The sequence below is a fragment of the Eretmochelys imbricata genome, chromosome 3, assembly GCF_965152235.1.
Source record: "Eretmochelys imbricata isolate rEreImb1 chromosome 3, rEreImb1.hap1, whole genome shotgun sequence".
In the NCBI taxonomy this organism is placed as follows: domain Eukaryota; kingdom Metazoa; phylum Chordata; order Testudines; family Cheloniidae; genus Eretmochelys; species Eretmochelys imbricata.
In genome coordinates, this window is record NC_135574.1 from 178,146,403 (window position 1) to 178,166,408 (window position 20,006).

Below are 20,006 nucleotides of genomic sequence, written 5' to 3' on the forward strand. Positions count from 1 at the left end.
CAAAAAAAAATTCTGTAGTGCTGAATGTATTTTTAGGTTTTTAGCTACTTTTGGCGGCAAAACAAAATCACCTCAACATAAAACCTTTTGTAGCAAAGTTAAAGCGACAAAGCATCAGTGTAGACACTGCTGTTTGTTTTGTCGACAGAACTGGCTTCCCCCAATATCCCACAATGCTGGCTGTGACTGCTCTGCTCACTGTTTTGATATCTGCTGTCCAGCAGGCATGTGCCCCTTCACTTTCAAAGCTCCAGGAAGTATCTGACAGCTGAGCATGCTGCTCCGCTTGGGGAACAAAGAGCAAATAATTGGAAAGCTCCTGTTCTGCCTTGCGCTAGGAACACAGTGGCCGGTTGGCAGACTGCTGCTGCAGGGAGCAAGGCGGGGGTGGGCCGGGGAAGGAGAGGACTTCTATGCTGATTTGATGTTCCTCAGGACGGAGAGCTCACAGAGCTGCTCAGGATGCCGCTCCCGGCATCTGAGGAAGCTGTGGGAGAACTGAGGGAATCACAGAACCATAGGCAGGCAGGCAGAACGGGCTGCTTCGGAAGAGACTGCTGTGCCGAGCAGAGCCAGGGGCTGATGTGGGGGAGGGATGTCCCCCTCCTCCTGCCTCAGGATAGGTCGGTCAGTCTGCTGTCTTCCCCTGCCCCAGACACACCACTCTCCTCTCCCTCCCCCTATACACTTCAGTTGAAAAAGCAGCTGACAATCTACTAGGATGCCCCAGGAAGGGAACGATGGGATTGAGAAACCTGCATCATGTGATGCTGTACCTACCCCATGAGGCAATGCAGACTCTTCCCGAAGTCCCAGCCGGTTGCATAGTGGGATAGCTATCACATTGCACTGCTCTCTGTCAAAGCAAGAGCTGCTAGTGTGGATGCAGTCCGCCATCACAAGGAGCTAGTGTGGACATGAAACAGTGGCTTTAATTAAAGCGGCATAACTTTTGCCGACAAAACTTTGTAATGTAGACAAGGCCTTAAATTAATGTTAACATAATTAGCTATTCATTGCTTATTACTGCATTAAAAAAAAATTAAGAATACTGTGTTGCAAACACAGAATAAAATATCTGAGACGGGATACTACAAAAGTGGCCTGTCGTTTGTTGGGATTTTTCTTTGTGCTCCAAAACAATATGTAGAATACTGTGTTGTTCTATCTTGAATCAACTGATCAATCTCTAGAAAGTGTACTAAACAAGTAAAACTTCTTGATGTGCACCCAAACCCCAACACCATCTAGTAATAGAGAAAATGAGTCATTAACAGTCTTGAAGTATTGAAGAAATTAAAGAGATTGTTGAAAAGCGTATTCAAGTCTCTTAATTCAGTTGTACTGAATGTTGTACTCCACAAAAAGTGTACATTCTAGATTTTGCTCCTTACATAGGTGACTACATTTCAGAGTGCTTTGGGATGCAAGGCACCATATAAATGTAAGATAATTTCATCCACAAGATAATGGAAGAAGATTTGCCTTGAAGGTTGATCTCCTGGCAAATCACATTCATGGGACTACTTGCTACAGTTTATATATGGTAGCTGGAAATGTTTGGAATTATATCTCACTGCAGCAAGTCAGGAGATCTGGGTTCTATTGCTGCCTCTTGCACTGAGTGATTTCCAGGGATTAGCTGTGTGACCTTGGGCAAGTGATTTGACTTCTTCAGTTTCCTCATGGAAATAACACTTCCCTACCCTACATCAAAAGTATTATGAGGCTTAAATCACTAAAGTTTGGTAAGCACTTTGAGATCTTTGAACAGAATATACATGGAAATGCAACGTATTGCTGCTGCTGTTATATTTGCCTTCTATGGCACCTCGTACAAACTGCTTCCCAAAACACTTTGCAGATCTGAATCTGGGGGTTTGGCTGAGTTTGCGAGGCCTTATTCTTAATTTGGTGGCATTTCTCTGTTTAGACCAGTGATGCTTAGCTAAGGCTCCTGAACCACAAGTGGCTCTTTAATGTGTCTCCTATGGTTCTTTGCAGCACGTGATATTAAAACATTATGTGATTTAATTATTAACCAGTCTAAGTTATTAACCAATCGGGATGCTTTTGCTATGTTGTTAACAAATTGTAGTTGATGAAATAATAATGCTTGGTGAGTCATTTTGCTGTGAGAATTATAAATATATATAAAAACTAAATATTTCCCCTGGCATACTGCTTAAATATGAATACATAGTACTATAGTAAATGAAACAGTGTCTTCACACTACTGTGACTCTTCTGGGAGGGGGAGGAAATTCTGCGTGCACAACATTAATTTCTGCAAAATTTTGTGTTGCGCAGTGGTGCAGAATTCACCCAGGAGTAAATAATTGTCTACTGATCAAAGAACTGGTTGATGACAGCCAATAACACCTTTCAGTGTAACAAAACCCCCATCTCAGCTCTGCCCATCTTCCCAATACAGTTTTTAAATGGAGACATCCTGAAAGAGAAAAGATGGAAGGGAGAGAAAATAATAAGAATGGTGCGGAGAATGGAGTGAATGGGGATGACAGAGCCCCTGGCACAGGAGGGAAGGCGGGATTGGGGAACACATTGAACTTTTTGCATTGGAGGACATGGGGTGAGAATTGGAGGCACGCAGAGACCCAGCATGGAGGAAGGGGTGGCTGGTTGCAGAAGTAGAAGGGGATGGGAGGGTGGCACACAGGGAACGTGGGGAGAGACTAGATGAATGCAAGGAGTCCCTGGTGTGTGCAAAGCACTCAGCCTACAGAAGCAACAAAATCTGCAATCCTGTAGTAGTATTGTACTTAAACTGAAAAAACCCAAGAGGCTGCATATCTATGAACTTGACTGAGCAGTACTTCAGAGCACCCTGTAAATAAAACAGAAAAAGATGTTGGCAGTTTGAATTGTTGCCTTTCCTGGTAATTTTTTTTCAGGATTCTAATAATTTTGAGCTACTGTACGAAGCAAATTTCTCTTTGAGGGGTTGGGAGTTAGAGAAGTTAAGTAGGAGCCATAAATGGCAAAATCCATAATCTCACCTTTGCTTTTCTGTTGAGTAGGTAGAGAAACTTTGGAAGCTTTTGTGCCCACTACTTCGAACAGCTTTATCCAATATTACCGTGGAAACTTATAATGATTGGGGAACATGTATAGCAACTTCCTGTGTAAGTTCTCAATATTGCTTAGCTTTGCTCGTTATTCATGTTAAAATAAATTAAACACACACATTTTTGGTAATATGTAAATAACAATTTTATGAAGAAAAATATTTAGATTTATTCTATTAGGATTAAATTCAGAGTAGTAAATCCAACCTAAAAATTGCATTATATACTAATTCTTGAAGTCCTACAGAAAACAGTAAAATACATTTTCTCATTCACAATTGTGGATGCTTTTTCTTCTGGAAGTATAGTTCACACTTTCATCTGCTTTCTAGTTTTGTGATAGCTATGTAAGAGGTAGCTGTTGATGACATTAATCTCTGCACTTACTGTAAAATCTTTTACCACTAGTGCTGAATTTTTCCTTACTCTTCTTTTGAAGCTCAGACCACAGAACTGTCCTCAGTTTATAAAATAAAAAGTGCAATTTAATCATGCACGTATTGAAAAGGATCTGGAAAATATATAGATACAGATTAACGTAACTAGGGTGGCCTGTTGACCTTTAAGGGCTTGTCTACGCTTGAAATGCTACAGCAACATAGCTGCACCACTTCAGTGTAGAGCAGTGGTTCTCTGTACCCCTGGGGGTATGCAGAGGTCTTCCAGGGGGTACATCAACTCATCTAGATATTTGCCTAATTTTACAACAAGCTACATAAAATGCACTAGCAAAGTCAGAACAAACTAAAATTTCATACAGAGAATGACTTGTTTTATACTGCTCTATATACTATATGCTGAAATGTAAGCACAATATTTATATTCCAATTGATTTATTTTATAATAATATGGTAAAAATGAGAAAGTAAGCAATTTTTCAGTAATAGTGTGCTGTGAACACTTTTTTGTATTTTTATGTCTGATTTTGTAAGCAAGTAGTTTTTAAGTGAGGTGAAACTTCGGGGTACGCAAGACAAATCAGACTCCTGAAACAGGTACAGTAGTCTGGAAAGGCTGAGAACCACTGGTGTAGAGGCTCCCCATAATAACGGGAGGGGTTCTTCCGACGGTGTAGTAAGCCACCTCCCCAAGAGGCAGTAGCTAGGTCAACAGAAAAATTCTTCCATTGACCTAGTACTGTCTGCACGGGGGGGCTAGGTCTGCTTAACGCCGCTGCTCAGAGGTATGGATTTTTCACACCCCTGAGCAACGTAGTTAAGCAAACGTAATTCTTCTTCAAGTGCTTGCTCATTCCATTCTAGCTATGTGCATGCCCACGTGCACAATCATTGGAGATTTTTGGCTTAGCGGTATCTGTAGAGTCGGATGTAGCTCCCTCTTGAGTGCCATGCTCATGCGTTGGTATATTAATCACTGCCAACCCTACGCCCTCTCAGTTCCTTCATACCGCCCGTGACGGTTGGTCTGAGCACCTTGTCTTACATCCCAAGAGTGTTAGTGGTTCTTACAGTCCATTGTTCTGTCTCCTTTGTTGTTAGTCGATAGGTATTTAGACCTTTAAGGTAAGTGTTAGAGTAGTTGTTTAGGAGTTAGAGTCCCGGCTGCGACTTCGCCTCGAAGCGGGGCATGCCCCATTCCCCAGGCTTTAAGCCATGTTCATCGTGCAGCCAGCCGATGCCCATTAGTGACCCCCACAAGAGCTGTTTAAAGTGTTTGGGGGAATCCCACAGAAAGGATAAGTGCAGGATCTTCAAAAACTTTCGTCCTCGAACTCAGAAGGAACGAGATATCCACTTGAGGGTCCTTCTCATGGAGGCTTCGCTTCATCCTACCTCGGAGCCCTCTCGATTGGACTCCATGCCTGGCACCTCAGCATTGGCGTGCAGTGCACCACAGCACCAGAACCCACCCAGCACCGTTCCCCCTCTACAGTGCCTAAGAAGTGGTTGAAGTCGATGGGCCCGCTAGCACCACAGAAAAAGGGGGCTTCTGGCAAAGGACCTGTGTTAGGCCACATGCCCACCCTGGAGCTGCTTGGGGTCAGACCCCCTAGTTCAGCCAGGGACCCGCCTCTGCCAGGAGATTGAGGGACGTGATCGTTCCCCTCTATTTGACATTGGTAAGACCTCATCTGGAGTACTGTGTCCAGTTTTGGGCCCCACACTACAAGAAGGATGTACAAAAATTGGAAAGTGTCCAGCGGAGGGCAACAGAAATGATTAGGGGGCTGGAACAAATGACTTATGAGGAGAGGCTGAGGGAACTGGGATTGTTTAGTCTGCTGAAGAGAATGATAGCTGCTTTCAACTACCTGAAAAGGGGTTCCAAAGAGGATGGATCTAGACTGTTCTCAGTGGTAGCAGATGACAGAACAAGGAGTAATGGTCTCAAGTTGCAGTGGGGGAGGTTTAGGTTGGATATTAGGAAAAACTTTTTCACTCAGAGGGTGGTGAAGCACTGGAATGCGTTACCTAAGGAGGTGGTGGAATCTCCTTCCTTTGAGGTTTTTAAGGTCAGGCTTGACAAAGCCCTGGCTGGGATGATTTAATTGGGGATGGGTCCTGCTTTGAGCAGGGGGTTAGACAAGGTGACCTCCTGAGGTCCCTTCCAACCCTGATATTCTACGATTCTATGATTCTGACTCCTGGGAGCAGTAAGAGGTCCCAGCCCCTAGTAGAGACATCTTTGCCCGAAGTGGACCTGGCGGCCAAAGAGCAAGTAGGCCAACTGGCACCGCAGATGCCAACTAAGATGATGGACCTGGCCAAGGCCCCGGCATCTGTGGGCAAGCCGGTTATGGGACTGCTCCCTAAAGCAGTGGAGCATCCCCAATCCCCGGACTGTAGGCGTCTGTCCCTATCACTGTGGCCCTAGCACTGCAGCCTCAGTCCCCAGTTAGAAGACACAGGTCCCTGATGCCAAGGTCTCCACCTGCAAGGCACAGGACACCTGAGTCGCGACACTGATCTCAGTACCCCTGGTACTGTCAGGTCTTCCACCAGAGTTCGCCACGGTGCAGATCACCATTGCCTAGGCGATCTCCCAGGTGGTGATTCCCCCAGTGTGGGATCGTTCCTGGTTACGGAACCGGTCTCCAGCTTCCCAGTACTGCTGTTCGGGCAGGCACCAGTCCTTGCCTTCTCCTTACAGTCACCAACAAGGGTCCGTCAGCAGACTCAGGCATCTACAGCTCTGCCCTAGTCACCAGAAGGGCAATGGTCTGAGCCTGAAGGGGTGTTCAGCCCCTTGCCTATAAAAGGCAAATTGCCACCGGCCCACGAGACTGGCATGGCTCCTGTGGCGTGGAGATGGGGCAAGGCCCCTCTCAGTGGTAGTACTGGAACTTTTGAGGTGTGCCTGTTATGCCAGTCCCGTACTCCCACTGTTACTCCCAGGCCTAATCGGACAAGCTGCACCTGGCACAGCCAGCACCCAAGTCAGAGCACGGTGCCAAATCTAACACGAGGGCGACATAGTAGGTACTGACACCCAAGGAGCCATCCCCAGACGAGCAAGGGGAAGCTGCACCTCCCCCTGCTATGCAGTCATCTTCATTGTCTCTGGACGAAAGAGCGGCGGGCTCTTCACAAATGAGCAGTCCCCCCGACAACTTCAAGGAGCACCAGGCCCTGCTCAAAATAGTGGCTGCCAACCTGAACTTGGAGGTCAAGGAGCTAGCAGAGGAGTCTGACGACCTCTTTAATGTTATACTGTCCTCTACCCTGTCCCAGGTCACATTGCCCGTCCACCCAGGGGTCCTTAAAATTGCCAAGTGTATGTGGCAGTCCTCTTCCATTCCACCTACCTCCAAGAAGGTGGAAGAGAAGTATTACGTCCCCACAAAGGGGGTTGAGTACCTGTCACCCACTCTCCAGGGGGATCCCTGGTCGCGTCTGCTGACAACAAAAGGGACAGGTGAATGGCACACTGGAAAGTAAAGACACCAAGAGGCTGAACTTGTTTGGTAAGAAAATTTATTCGACAGCCGGCCTGCAATTTTGGGTATCTAACCATCAGGCCCTGCTAGGCAGGTACAACTTCAACCTGTGGGACTCCATCAGCAAGTTTAAGGAGGGCTTCCCACAGGAGTTCTCTGCCTTGGTGGACGAGGGCAAAGCAGTGGCGAGAGGCACCCTCCAGATGGCCTGGGACGCTACAGACTCGGCGGCCAGGTAATCACTTCTGCAGTGGTCATGAGGCTCAGCTGGTGGGTACAGTCCTCTGGGCTGTCCCAGGAGTTGCAGAGTACCCTTCAGGACCTTCCATTTGAGGGAGCTGCGTGACGAACAGCTCCACGGCCTTAGACTCACATGCCACCCACCGTTTCTTGGGCCTTCAGACCCCTTAGAAGGCTAGAAAGCCTTTCCATCCCCCTCCACCTCCGTCGAGGTTCTGTGGTGTCCCCCAGTCCAGCTCCTCCAGGAAGGACAGGGACAAAGGATTTCAATGGTGTCACCCATCGTCTTCTCATTCCTCCCCGCAGCCTAGTTCTTCTAGAGGCCAAGGAAGCCAGAAGCAGGTGTTTTGAGGATGCACCCAAGGATGGCACCCCAGTCACTCCCCAGAATCCACCTCCTGGCTCTTTTCTCAACCTCCTGCACCCCTTCTGGTCAGGCTGGTCACGGCTCACCTCAGACCACTGGGTGCTTGACATAATATCTTGAGGCTTAACCCCTTCAAGCCTCTGGCTTTCTGCTCTCTCCTTCTCTGGTCCTGGAAGGTTACATTCCCAGTTGCGATAACGTCCGCCCACCGGTTCTCCGAGATTAGGGCGCTTACCTCGGAACCACCCTATACGGTCTTCTACAAAGACAAGGTCCAGCTGCAGTCACACCCAGCTTTCCTGCCCAAGGTGGTCTCACAGTTGCATACGGGCCAGGACTTTTACTTACCTGTCTTTTTTTCCAAAGTCGCATAAGTCAGAGGAGGAGCATAGATTCATTCCTGAGATGTCAGGAGGGTGTTAGCCTTCTACACTGAAAGGACCAAGCCATTCCGCAAGTCAACCCAGTTGTTCATCGTGGTGGCTTACAGGATGAAAGGTCATCCAGTGTCCACTCAAAGAATTTCTGCTTGTATCACTGTCTGCATTCACTGCTGTTCTGATCAGGTAGGGGTGCCACCATAACTGCCCATTCAACCAGGGCACAAGCCTCCTCGGCAACTTTCCTAGCCCAAGTACCTATCCAGAACAGCTGTAGGGCGGCCAGCTGGTCGTCTGTGCACACGTTCATGTCCCGTTATGCACTTACCCAGCAGGCCTGGAGTGATGCTGGCTTTGGTTGAGCAGTACTAGACTGTGAACTCCAAGCCGACCTCCGAGGATACTGCTTGTGAGTCACCTAGAATGGAAGTGATATGAGCAAGCACTTGAAAAACAAAAAACTGTTACCTACCTTTTCGTTCTTCAAGATGTATTGCTCATGTCCATTTCATTATCCACCCTCCTACCTGAGTTGCTAGCAAGAAGGAACTGAGAGGGCTTAGGGTCAGCACTAATATACCAACGCATGAGTGCAGCACTGAAGAGGGCGATACAGCACTGCTAAGGCAAAAATCACCAATGACTGTGCGTGTGATGAGCACGCACATACCTAGAATGGAAAGGACATGAGCAACACATCTCGAAGAACAACAGCTACAAAAATTTAGGTAACCATTTTTTTTTTCTAGTGTAGACCAGGCCTTTTATCCAGTAAGATTTCTCTGCACTAAATGTTAATAGTTTTTCATAACTAGATTACATCCTTTAAAATGCCATAGAAATAAAAATAACACTGTTTTTAAATCACTGTACTTTACTAAGTAATTGGTAATAAATCTCTTGCGCCACTATCCATGATTAGAATGCCGCATTTCTGCATGATCCTGATTTTTTTTTTTACTGGACCCTAATTTTGAGAAAAGCAAAACACTGTCTTCATTTATGTAATAATGCATACATAGGAACCTCAAGAACATTTAATGCAAATATTTAATTGTCTTTCTTTTTACATGGCTTAAAGTAGAATCACCAAATTCCTCTGTTTTCCAGTTACTGATTTATAACTTTCTTTATCAGGAGAGCAGAGATCCTCGGAAACTGCACTGGTTATTTGAGCTGTTGTTGGAGTCTCCTTTGAGTGGTGAAGGAGGATCATTTGTAGATGCATGGTAAAATGTTACCTTCAAACTGCTTTACAGTTGATGGGTAAAGCATGAACAAATGTAAGAGATGTGGATAAAGTTCACTCAGAGTATATTGTGACTGGCCACTGCAAGGTGGAAGAGCCAAGAGTCTAATCGTGTACCTGCACATCCCACACAAGAACCTGTCTTAGTTGTAGTTCCTTGTTCATGCCCTTCCTCCTCCTATCCTTAGTTCCCCAGGGGTAGAGTAGGGCCCAGAGGGGAAAAACATTGCTTAAAGCACATTACTATGATTAATTGGATTCAGTTAGGACAGTGGTTCTCAAAGTATGGGGCATACCTCCTGAATGTGTCAAGGGAGGTGCTAGCTTTGTGCTCTTTTGAGCTCTGGCTGTCAGCCCCTGGTGGCTGGGACTCATGCAGAAGGGCCGCACACACCCAGGAGGCAGGGATAAAGAGGTCAGCCCCAGAGGGGCAGTAGCAGCACAGAAGGGTGGCAGTGGGACACTTAGTCTGCTATAAACAGTGATACTGACAAATGTCACTTTTCACATTTCCTCCCTTACTTCTGCACTGCTGCACCCTTACTTCTCAATCTGCTGTGAAAAGTGATATGTGTCAGTATCACTTTTCACATTGCTGTCCTTACTTCTGTGCTGCTGTTGGCGTGAAGCTGCCTTCAGAGCTGGGCATCTGACCAGCAGCTGCTGCTCTCCACTCTGCCTTCAGAGTTGGGTAGCAGTATATGTAGTGGGGGTGGGGAGGGGTGAAAATTACTACAGACACAAAGAAGGGGGGCCCTATTAAGTAAGTTTGAGAACCATAACTATTGTGGAACTGTGGTACTGACATAACAGCAATACTGTAATAGTTACTCTCATTTTGTGATTGAAAAGCTTTTATACTCTTGTGTATCTGTAGTTCATGGATATATGTAAATCATTAAAAACAAGACTTGGAAAAAATAAGTTGCAGTTGTCAATACAGTAAAGCTAACTAAAGCCTTCATGTTCCAATTTCTAGCCGACTCTACGTATTGCAAGGTGGCCTTGCACAGCAAGAATGGAGAGTACCAGAGCTGTTGCACAGGTTACTAAAGTACTTGGAACCTAAACTCACCCAGGTTTACAAAAATGTCAGAGAAAGAATAGGAAGGTTAGTGTTCTCTTCTGAAGAATTTTCTTTGTTCTGTTCATGTCCATTGAATACTCAAGTATTATTTATTTTCTTTGGATGATTGTCTTCCTAGGTATGTGAACATATACATGTACCAGAATAGAAATAAATAATATTTTCCAAAAAATAATGTACCTATAAATTGCTATTTAACATGCACTTTTTGTAAACATAGGGTGATGTCTTGATTCTCATCCTGTTGTTTCATGTGACCTCTCATTTTCACACTGGGAGAGCTCTAAAGCTCTAGAAACAAATGAACTGTACCCAACCCCTGCCAGACCAAGGTGAAATTTTCAAAACCACCTAAGCTCCTAAGTGCCATTGAAAGTCTATCAAATTGTAACAAGTTAGAACCTATAACTAATGAATAATTAGGGTCTCAGATGTGCTAGAGTGGGTTTTTCTAGAAATATTTATAGTCAGAGAATAATCTGGAATCATAGCGATATAGGGCTGGAAGGTACCTTCAGAGGTCATCTAGTCCAGCCCTACATGGTGAAACAGGACCAAATACACAGTCCTAGACTATACATGACAGGTTTTTGACTAACCTGTCCTTAGAAACCTCCAATCACAGGGATTCTACATCCTCCCTTGGAAGCTTATTCCAGTGCTTAACTATCCTTATGATTAAAAAGTTTTTCCTAATATCTGCTTAAATCTCCTGTGCTGCAGATTATGGTGATTATTTCTTGTCCTACCTTCAACGGCCATGGAGAACAATTGATCACCATCCTTTTTAGAAAAGCCCTTAATATATTTGAAGATTATCAGGTTTCCCCTCAGTCTTTGTTTCTCAAGACTAAACATGCCCAGTTTCTTTTAACCATTTATTATGGTATGATTCATTTTGTGTGTCTACAGTTTGCAACCTTCAGGAAAGAGTTAAGTAAACAGCATATCTTTTCATGTACAGTATGCAAAATAGCATGTTTGTCAGAAATAAGAAAAATAATTCTCCTACAGGATATCAAGTTACCTACACGCCAAATAAGATTCCGAATGCAATAGATAGACGTTGTCAAAGATGAAAAATGTGAACTCATTAAAAATAGCATATAGCATTTTCCCCCCCTTGAGTCTTTCACTTTCTCATTAGGTGAAAACAGTGCTTAAGCCCTCAATTAATAGTTTTCCTCATGTTCTCACTGAGGTTTAGATGTGTGGATATATAGTGAAGCAGCTCAGTGAACTGAGGTTATTTGTCTTGGTGCATTGTACTCTTATGGTGTAATGCCTTAAATTGAGGTAAAGATCTGAATCACAATGATGTTGCATTCTGTTTCAGATAGCATTTGGTTTTATTTATTTTATGTGGTCTACAGGAAGAAATTTTAAATTTCAAAAAAGTATTAAATTTCAACTAGTAAAATGCAGCAAATAGCCACTGAACACATTTAACTGGTTTCTTCATGTTAATGTATAAACTTGCGTTATTTATTTTTAGTGTTTTGACCTACATATTCATGATAGATGTTTCCTTGCCAAATACTGCTCCAACAAAGTCCCCTCATGTCCATGAGTTCACTACGCGAATACTTGAAAAGCTCAAACCTCTTATGGAAGTGGATGAAGAAATTCAGAACCATGTTATGGAAGAGAATGGAGTTGGTGAACAAGATGAGCGAACTCAGGGCATTAAACTCTTGAAAACCAGTGAGTTGCTGAATTTAACTTGTGAAAACAGACAATGTGTTTGGCTGCACAGAATTATGATTGAGTACTGCAAGTGGCATACTTACAATGTGCAATTTTGCCTGTTACATTAGCTTTATACTAAAGAGGTGTCTGTACCTCTTGTAGGTTGGACTGTGTTAATGTATAACTTATTCCAAATTACATGACTATGGCTTGAATAATAATTATTCTAATGAAAACTCATGGGCTCTAACATAAGAACACAGGGCCAAACTTACTGTTGATGCAACTCCATTAACATTAGTAGAAATCTGGTGAGATATGCCAGTAGTGAATTTGGCCTATACATTTGTCATTTTGCTTGTTGATCTTGTTATTCAGTAAGTATTTCTGTCTTTTTATAAACAGTCCTGAAGTGGTTGATGGCAAGTGCAGGTCGGTCCTTCTCCACGGCTGTCACAGAACAACTCCAACTCTTACCTTTGTTTTTCAAGGTACCCATTTTAATTACTGAGCTTTTAGTCACATTTGGTTTAAAAACAAGTTATAAAAAGCAATGTTATGATTGATTTTAAAAAATGTTTTTTTTAAATAGAAAAGTGTGCATATATATGGCTAGCCAAATTCTGCCCCAACATCCTCCTTTGCTTATGTGTGAAATAGTGTACTTATAGAAGCTGGAACCATTGGTCTAGCCTTTTTCCAATACGCCCTCCCATTCTTGCACATAGAAATATATGATTGATCTTATGGAGGAATCCTGAGCTGTTTCAAAATGATGAAAGGGTGCAGAGAGATCCAGATATTTTTCAGGTGTATGCTCTTACAATGAACAGGCAGAACTTGGCCAGAGTTTCTGAATGCGGAGACTTAATGGTCACACTTGGTAAAGGAAGTAGAGTAGTGTCCAGCAGACCACTATTCGGTTTCATACTTCAGAAACTCTTTATGCAGTGCTGTTTAGCTGCAGTGTTCTAGAAGATTACAGAGTGTAGTCAAACTGTTTTCTTCTGCAGTTACTCCAACACCATAGTGTTAGCAGATGTGAGACCCTTACATTTTCAAAGATGGAGTTACTCTGTAGGTCTTGGTAGGCTCCTGTAGTCCTTCTACCATTCATAAGTTGAGACAGCTCATTTCACCACTACTGCATAGAATGGGACAGCTTGCTTTTCACAGCAGTTGGCCTTTTGGCCTAAAATATGACTGATATAAGGAACCTATTATTCTTAGCAGGCTTTCTCTAGATTATACTGTCCACCCTAACCCAAGTCACTGTGAATAGACACGAGTACCTTCAGACTTGGAATATCACCATCTTCACTTTTTTTTCTCTCCAGTGGTGGAAACAGCCCCTATAGTTATATTAAGATCAAATTCAATTAATAGACAGCAACAAAGCAGGCTTTTTCACAACTGTTAAGGCCATGAAAAAGAACAGCAAATTTCATTCAATTTAGAATTCACAAGGGATTCATCATTAATTCCCGCATACTGAATGTAAATTAGACAAAGTCTTTTTAAAAAATCTTGTCAAATTTACATTATGATGAAAGACTACTGTTGTTCTATGGCAATAGAAAAAAATCAAAACTTTGCTTAGGCAAACTTCGTTACTTTAATCCTTGGTTACCAATTTTGTCAGTTTATACCTTTTTTAAAACAACATACTCTCCCTCACTTTTCATTTAATCAACTGGGAGTTCAGGATCCGTTGTGTTCTATATCGGCCCATCATAAGAACTTAGCAAGGCAGAATAGCATCCATTTCAGTTTGAAGTACAGGTTACCTTTGTGGGAAGAGTCATTCTTACTTTAATAAAATGTCAGATTTTAGTTATCTAAAAATAACGTATGTCCCCAAAACACACAAAAGGGTTACTGATACAAAAATATATTGCTAATATTTCCAGTTTAACTTTTCTTCTAACTCAGTGGTAGACCTGGAATTCTTCTTTGAGTAATGTCCTATGGGTTCTCCACTGTAGTTGTGTCTACGTCCCTAGACTGCTGATCGGAGAACTTTGGTAGCTGTGTCCATTGGGCCAGCACATGTGCTGTCCCACCTTGTACTGCACCACAAGGCTAGCCAGCATTCAGGGGCTAAGGGCTTGTCTACGCTACGAAGTTTTGTTTACAAAACTTATGTCAAAAAGAAAAGGAGTACTTTTGGCACCTTAGAGACTAACCAATTTATTTGAGCATAAGCTTTCGTGAGCTACAGCTCACTTCATCAGATGCATCTGATGAAGTGAGGTGTAGCTCACTAAAGCTTATGCTCAGATAAATTGGTTAGTCTCTAAGGTGCCACACGTACTCCTTTTCTTTTTGCGAATACAGACTAACACGGCTGCTACTCTGAAACCTTTCAAAACTCATGTCGACACCCAAAAGTCGACAAAACAAAAATCACCAAAGGGTGTTCACACTTGCTCCTTTTGTCGATAGATCATGCCCACATTGGGGACACCAATCATCAACAGGGTGAGCAATTCACCATGGGTATATATCCCACAGTGCAGTGTTGTGGGAAGGAAGAGCTGATCGCTGCGCATCTTGGGATTCTCTGTGAGTTCTCCCACAGCCCCCTCAGCTGCCAAGAGCAGCATCATGAGCAGCTCTGTGAGCTCTCCATGTTGAGGAATCCCCACCCCCTGCAGCAGCAGTCTGCCTGCTGCTGTGTTCCTAGTGCAGGACAGAACAGGAGCATTCCAATTATTTTCTCTTTGTTTGTTCCCCAAACGGAGCAGCACACAGATACTTCCTGGAGCTTTGAAGGGGGAGGGGCGCATGCCTGCAGGGCAGCAGAGATCAAAACACTGAGCAGAGCAATCAGGGCAGGCATTTTGGGATACTGGGCGTTTTTCGCGACAAAAGTCCCATTGTAGTGTGTATGCTCTTGCTGTTTTGTCTCCAAAAGGCAGTTTTTGGCAACAAAACTTGCCAGTGTAGACAAGCCCTAACAGTCCTGCTTTCCTTCTCAACTGCTCCAGCTAGAGATGGAGCTTTAGCTGTCCATTGTGGATTGTTTATTCTTTTACAATTGCTAATTTTTAGCTTCCTTAGAAGCCTCTTGTTTCTTTTCCTCCTTCTACTGTTTATTTGGCCATTGCCTAAAAGAAGAAGAATGGACTTTGTTCTTCTGTCAACCCACAGTGGGGGAGACCCCCCTGGACAAGGCTCTCTGGGCTTAACGAAGTGCTGCACTTACAGTGAGGCGGTCCTGGTTGTGGACAAGCACTCCCAGTGCATCTGTTGCCTTGGCGAGGGCCATATCCAACAAAAGCATTCTCTCTGCCAGTAGCCCAGCTCTTTGCTGAGAAGACTTGACACCTCCCTCCACACCTTGAAGGATTCCAGGGCCACCCTCCGGTTGCTGGGAATCTACACATGGGGACAAAAGAGATCTTTTAGCCCCCAATCCCAACACATAGATTATTCATCTCAGTTCCCATCACAGCGCCATTATGAGCCACAAAGAGAAAAGGGAAAATTCCCAAAACATAAGGCATCTGGTCCACAATCTTCAACCCAGCCCCTGCCTCTCAGCACCACTTTTTTGAGGGGCAGGTCGAGGCATCATAAGACCACTCCCTACGACTGTCTATGACCGTGCACCCACTTGGCCACCATTTGGCAGGGTTCCACAGTGCCTGGGAATGCATAATGTCGAACAGATGGGTCCTAGAAATCATCTGATCCAGGTACTCCATCCACTTCACCTCTCTACCCCCTCCAAAGCACTCTTCCCTGTCACTCTTCAGGGACCCTTCTTATGAGAGTCTGCTGCAACTGGAGATAGATTGACTCCTCCAGTTAGGAACTAGAGAGCTAGTTCCTCAACATCTACAAGGCAAGGGGTTCTATTCTTTTTACTTCGTAATACCCAAAAGGGAGGGAGGTTGGAGACCCATACTGGATCTCAGAGCTTGCAACAAGTTTGTCAAAGCTCAGACATTCAAGACGGTCACCTTATCGATGATCATTCCACCTCTGGAACAGGAGACTGGTTTTCAGGTATTGACCTACAGGGCGTCTACTTTCATATTTCAGTACTACCAGCTCACAGACAATTTTTCAGATTCACTCTGGGACACACCATTACTAATACAGAGTCCTCCCCTTCAGACTCTCATTGGTCCCTATTTTCCGAAGTTCTCTCAGTGGTAGCCGCTCATATACATTCACAAAGGATAATGATCTATCCTTACCTGGACGATTGTCTCCTCAGAGCCCGATCGCTCTAGGAGGCTCATTGAGCCATCAACACCACTATACATTTGGTCACAGAACTGGGCTTTGAGATCAACACCCAGAAGTTGACCCTCACGCCAATGCAACACCTGGAATTCATGGCAGTCGACTTGGATGCTCTGCAGGCCAAACCTTCCTACTTCAACACAGGTTCCTATCCCTGGTCTCACTCATAGACACAGATCAATGCAGTCCTCAAGTACCAACCAGACTCTGCCTCCAACTGTTGGGGCATATGGCAGTGGGCACAGCTGTGATACTGCACACCAAACTCCACATGCAATGCCTCCAACTATGTTCAGTTCAGTTTACAGGCCGAACAAAGACAGTGTGGACAAACCCCTGTCACTACCTACCATCATCAAAAGCTTCTTGGACTGGTGAAAGAACCTAGCAAATGTATGCAAAGGGATTCCCTTCTCACAGAGGACGCCATCATCACTGCTTACCACCGATACATCACTCAGCAAATGGTTACCTCTGGAGATATCTCTATACATCAATCTCCTCGACCTGAGAGCAGTCAGGAATGCCTGCACCCATTTCTTCCCGCTGATAGCAGGATCACATACTAATATCCTAACAGACAACATAGCCTGCAGATACTACATTTGCCAGGGAGGGGCCAGGTCGCCCTTCTTATGCACAGAAGCAATGAAATTATGGAACTGGTGCATCTCTCACAACATCACCTTGTCCACGGCTTCCTTCCTGGGCATGCAGACCTCAATAGCAGCTGACCCCAGTTGCTAATTCACGCACGATCACAAGTGGGAGATGCACCCGTCAGTACTCCATGACTTTTTCACATGATGGGGAACACAATCCACAGACCTGTTTGCTGCATACCAGAACAAGAAGTGGCCATGCTGCTGCTCAAGACAACACTCTCTGAGTGATGTTCTTCTCCGCTGGGACAAGGACCTTCTTTACACCTTTCTTCTGTTTCCTCTACTGCCGAAGGGACTAAGCTCACGGTCCTGATTGCTCCTACTTGGCCAAGATAGACCTGGTACCTTACCTGACACAGCTCTCAATGTGCCTTCCAGTTTCCCTTCCAACCATTCCACATCTCCTTTCGTAAGATAAAGCGTGTACCCTACATCCCTACTTTGGGATTCTCTGCCTCAAAGCATGGCTCCTGCATGGTTCCAGCATCTAGAAAGTTGATGCTCAAAGGAAGTACAAGAGGTTCTAATACACAGTAGAAAGTCCTCCACATGACGTACTTACCTGCAGAAATAGTCCAGGTTTCAGATTTGGTGTACATCGTAACAAATCTCACCAATGTCAGCAACTCTCCCACATATTCTGGAATATTCTCTGACCCTTAAAGTCAGTATTGTCTCTAAACTCTATTAGGGTCCATCTTGCAGCTGTCACAGCTTTTCAACAACCCATAGAGGGGTACTCGGTACTATCACACCCAACCACTAAAAGGTTCCTTAAGGGTATAATGAATTTCTTCCATCAATCTTGACTCCTACCCCCTCGTGGGACCTAAACCTGATACTGAAAGGCCTGACTAGGCCCCCCCCTTTGAACCCATGGCCACCTGTTCGCTGATGTACCTATCAATGAAAACAGCCTTCCTGATAGCAATTACCTCAGTTAGAAGAATAGGGGAGATAGCAGCTTTGATGGCACATCCCCCCCTAAACAGTATTCTTTCCAGGCAAGATTACACTCAGGCCTCATCCAAAATTCATCCCTAAGGTAACTTCCCCTTTTCACATGCATCAGTAAGTCCACCTTATAATCTTCTATTGCAAGCCTCACCAAGACAATAGGGAGGCTATACTACATACCTTAGATGTTAGGAGAGCTCTAGCATTCTACAAAGGCCTTCAGGAAGTCCCCATGACTTTTCCTCATTGTGGTGGAACGATCCAACAGCTCAGCAGTATCAGCCCAAAGACTCTGTAAGCGGGTCTTGAATTACATCAGACAGTGCTACCAAATTTGTAATGTGACACACACACCCCAACTCGATCCAGACATGTTCCTCAAGATCGATTTCCTCATCTGTCGCTTTTTTCAAGGATGTCCCTGTCTCAGAAACCTGCAGAGCAGAGACATGGACGTCAGGCCACACTTTTACAGAACACTATGCAATCACTTGGGACTCTGCCTCTGATGCCATCTTCGGCTCCACAGTACTGTCATCTCTAACTGATGCCACTCCAAAGTCCCAGGCCTCCAAAAGGGGTACTGCTCAGGAGTCACCTGCAGTGTGTTATGCATATAAGCAGCACACGGGATCTTTTTCAGGGGAAAAACCTTCATCAACTCAGATTTCACCATTCCAAGTATTGTTCCAGGGATTTGAATTCCCCATGCCTGTACTTACTTTTTTATATATACTTCTGCCACTATGCCCTCAGGGCTTCCAACCTGTTTTCCAATTTTTTTATTTGTTGCCTGCCTGCTTGTCTGGGCCCGATTCTGCTTTCCTCGTTGAACTGTCCCTTTTTATGGACACAGGCTTTGTTCCACTACCAATTTAGCAAGGAGGGTGGGCTCCTCAACAAGCCCCCACCCTTCCTGGTCCCTTTCCTAAAACATTTCTTTCAAAATTGTGAAATCACCACAATATCACTCACAAAATATACTACACTGCCCAGACACCTATATCCTTCAGAGTTTGGTTTAATGGAGCAAGATCTGTTTAAAAGGAGTAATCTCTTGAACAAAGTATCATCTTTGATTGCTTCCTTTTAAACATTTCCTAGACAGGTGCTACCAGTATTTGCCCACACTCCTATATCCTTCAGAGTTGGGTCTCACATAGAAAATACCACCTAAACATATTTCTTTATGAATCTCTTTTACCTTTATAACTCTTCTGCGCCCACGCTCATGCTGGGACTTACAAAACACAAAAGTCTATACCCACTAAAAAGAACTCTGCCTGACAGAGCAGGAGGGGGAAACACTAAACCTTTTGGGCTCAATTCTGCTACGACCAAGAATATATCACCTGTGCAATTTTTTCCCGACAGATGGGTAGGAGCGAGGACTCTAACCCTCCCCCTTATGGCCCAGCACTTCTACGACTGGGGGTGTATATAACTAGACAGTTTGTGTATATCTTATCTATATCATTTTCCCCAACAGACAGGTTGGAGCGAGGGCTCTAATCCTCCCCTTATTGCCCAACGCTTCTACGCCCAGGGTTGTGCACACCTGAATGATTGATCACTTTATACGTATGGTATACCTTTTAACAATATTTAGCAGTATGTTCAACAATCACAGTGCATGTCTTCCCCCTTTCGCAATTCTCCACCAAAAATGTTGTGCTTATAAGAAGCACACGGGATCTTTTTCAGGGGAAAAGGCAATACGCCGCGTTTATTGAAGATACAACAATTAGCATATGCATTCAGTCACACCACACACACAAACACACACTGTCCTGCCAGTCGATGTTATAGTTACCAGTCCAAAGTCCAGATCAACCTAATGACCAGCTGGGTTGATCACCAGTAGGGAGGAGCCAGGTTTCATCGGTCGCAACACGATGCTTCGGGGAAGTCTTGGCAGGATGAACCCTAAGTTTCATGGCAAGGCACCCTGTTCATATAGTTTCCTGTTTCCTTCATTGGGATCAATGAATTTTGCACTATCATGCTGTAATCAACTGTTGTTTGACGAGTGCTTGTTTGTTTGTTTGTTTTTAACTTGTCCTTCTTATTCTTTATCTTGTTCTTTCATTAAGTTCCTCAGGGAGTTATACCATGCTGGTTTTGATCA

The 20,006-nt window shown here is 44.3% G+C and overlaps 1 protein-coding gene across 1 annotated transcript in view; it reads left to right on the forward strand.

The window, feature by feature from the left end:
• PSME4 (proteasome activator subunit 4) overlaps positions 1 to 20,006 on the forward strand; it is a 206,483-nt gene that overhangs the window by 153,751 nt on the left and 32,726 nt on the right. The window contains exons 37-41 of the mRNA XM_077813889.1: positions 3,042 to 3,146; positions 9,112 to 9,203; positions 10,203 to 10,334; positions 11,806 to 12,014; positions 12,405 to 12,490. Of these exons, the coding sequence (XP_077670015.1) occupies positions 3,042 to 3,146; positions 9,112 to 9,203; positions 10,203 to 10,334; positions 11,806 to 12,014; positions 12,405 to 12,490 (624 nt within the window). The remainder of the gene's footprint in view (positions 1 to 3,041; positions 3,147 to 9,111; positions 9,204 to 10,202; positions 10,335 to 11,805; positions 12,015 to 12,404; positions 12,491 to 20,006) is intronic.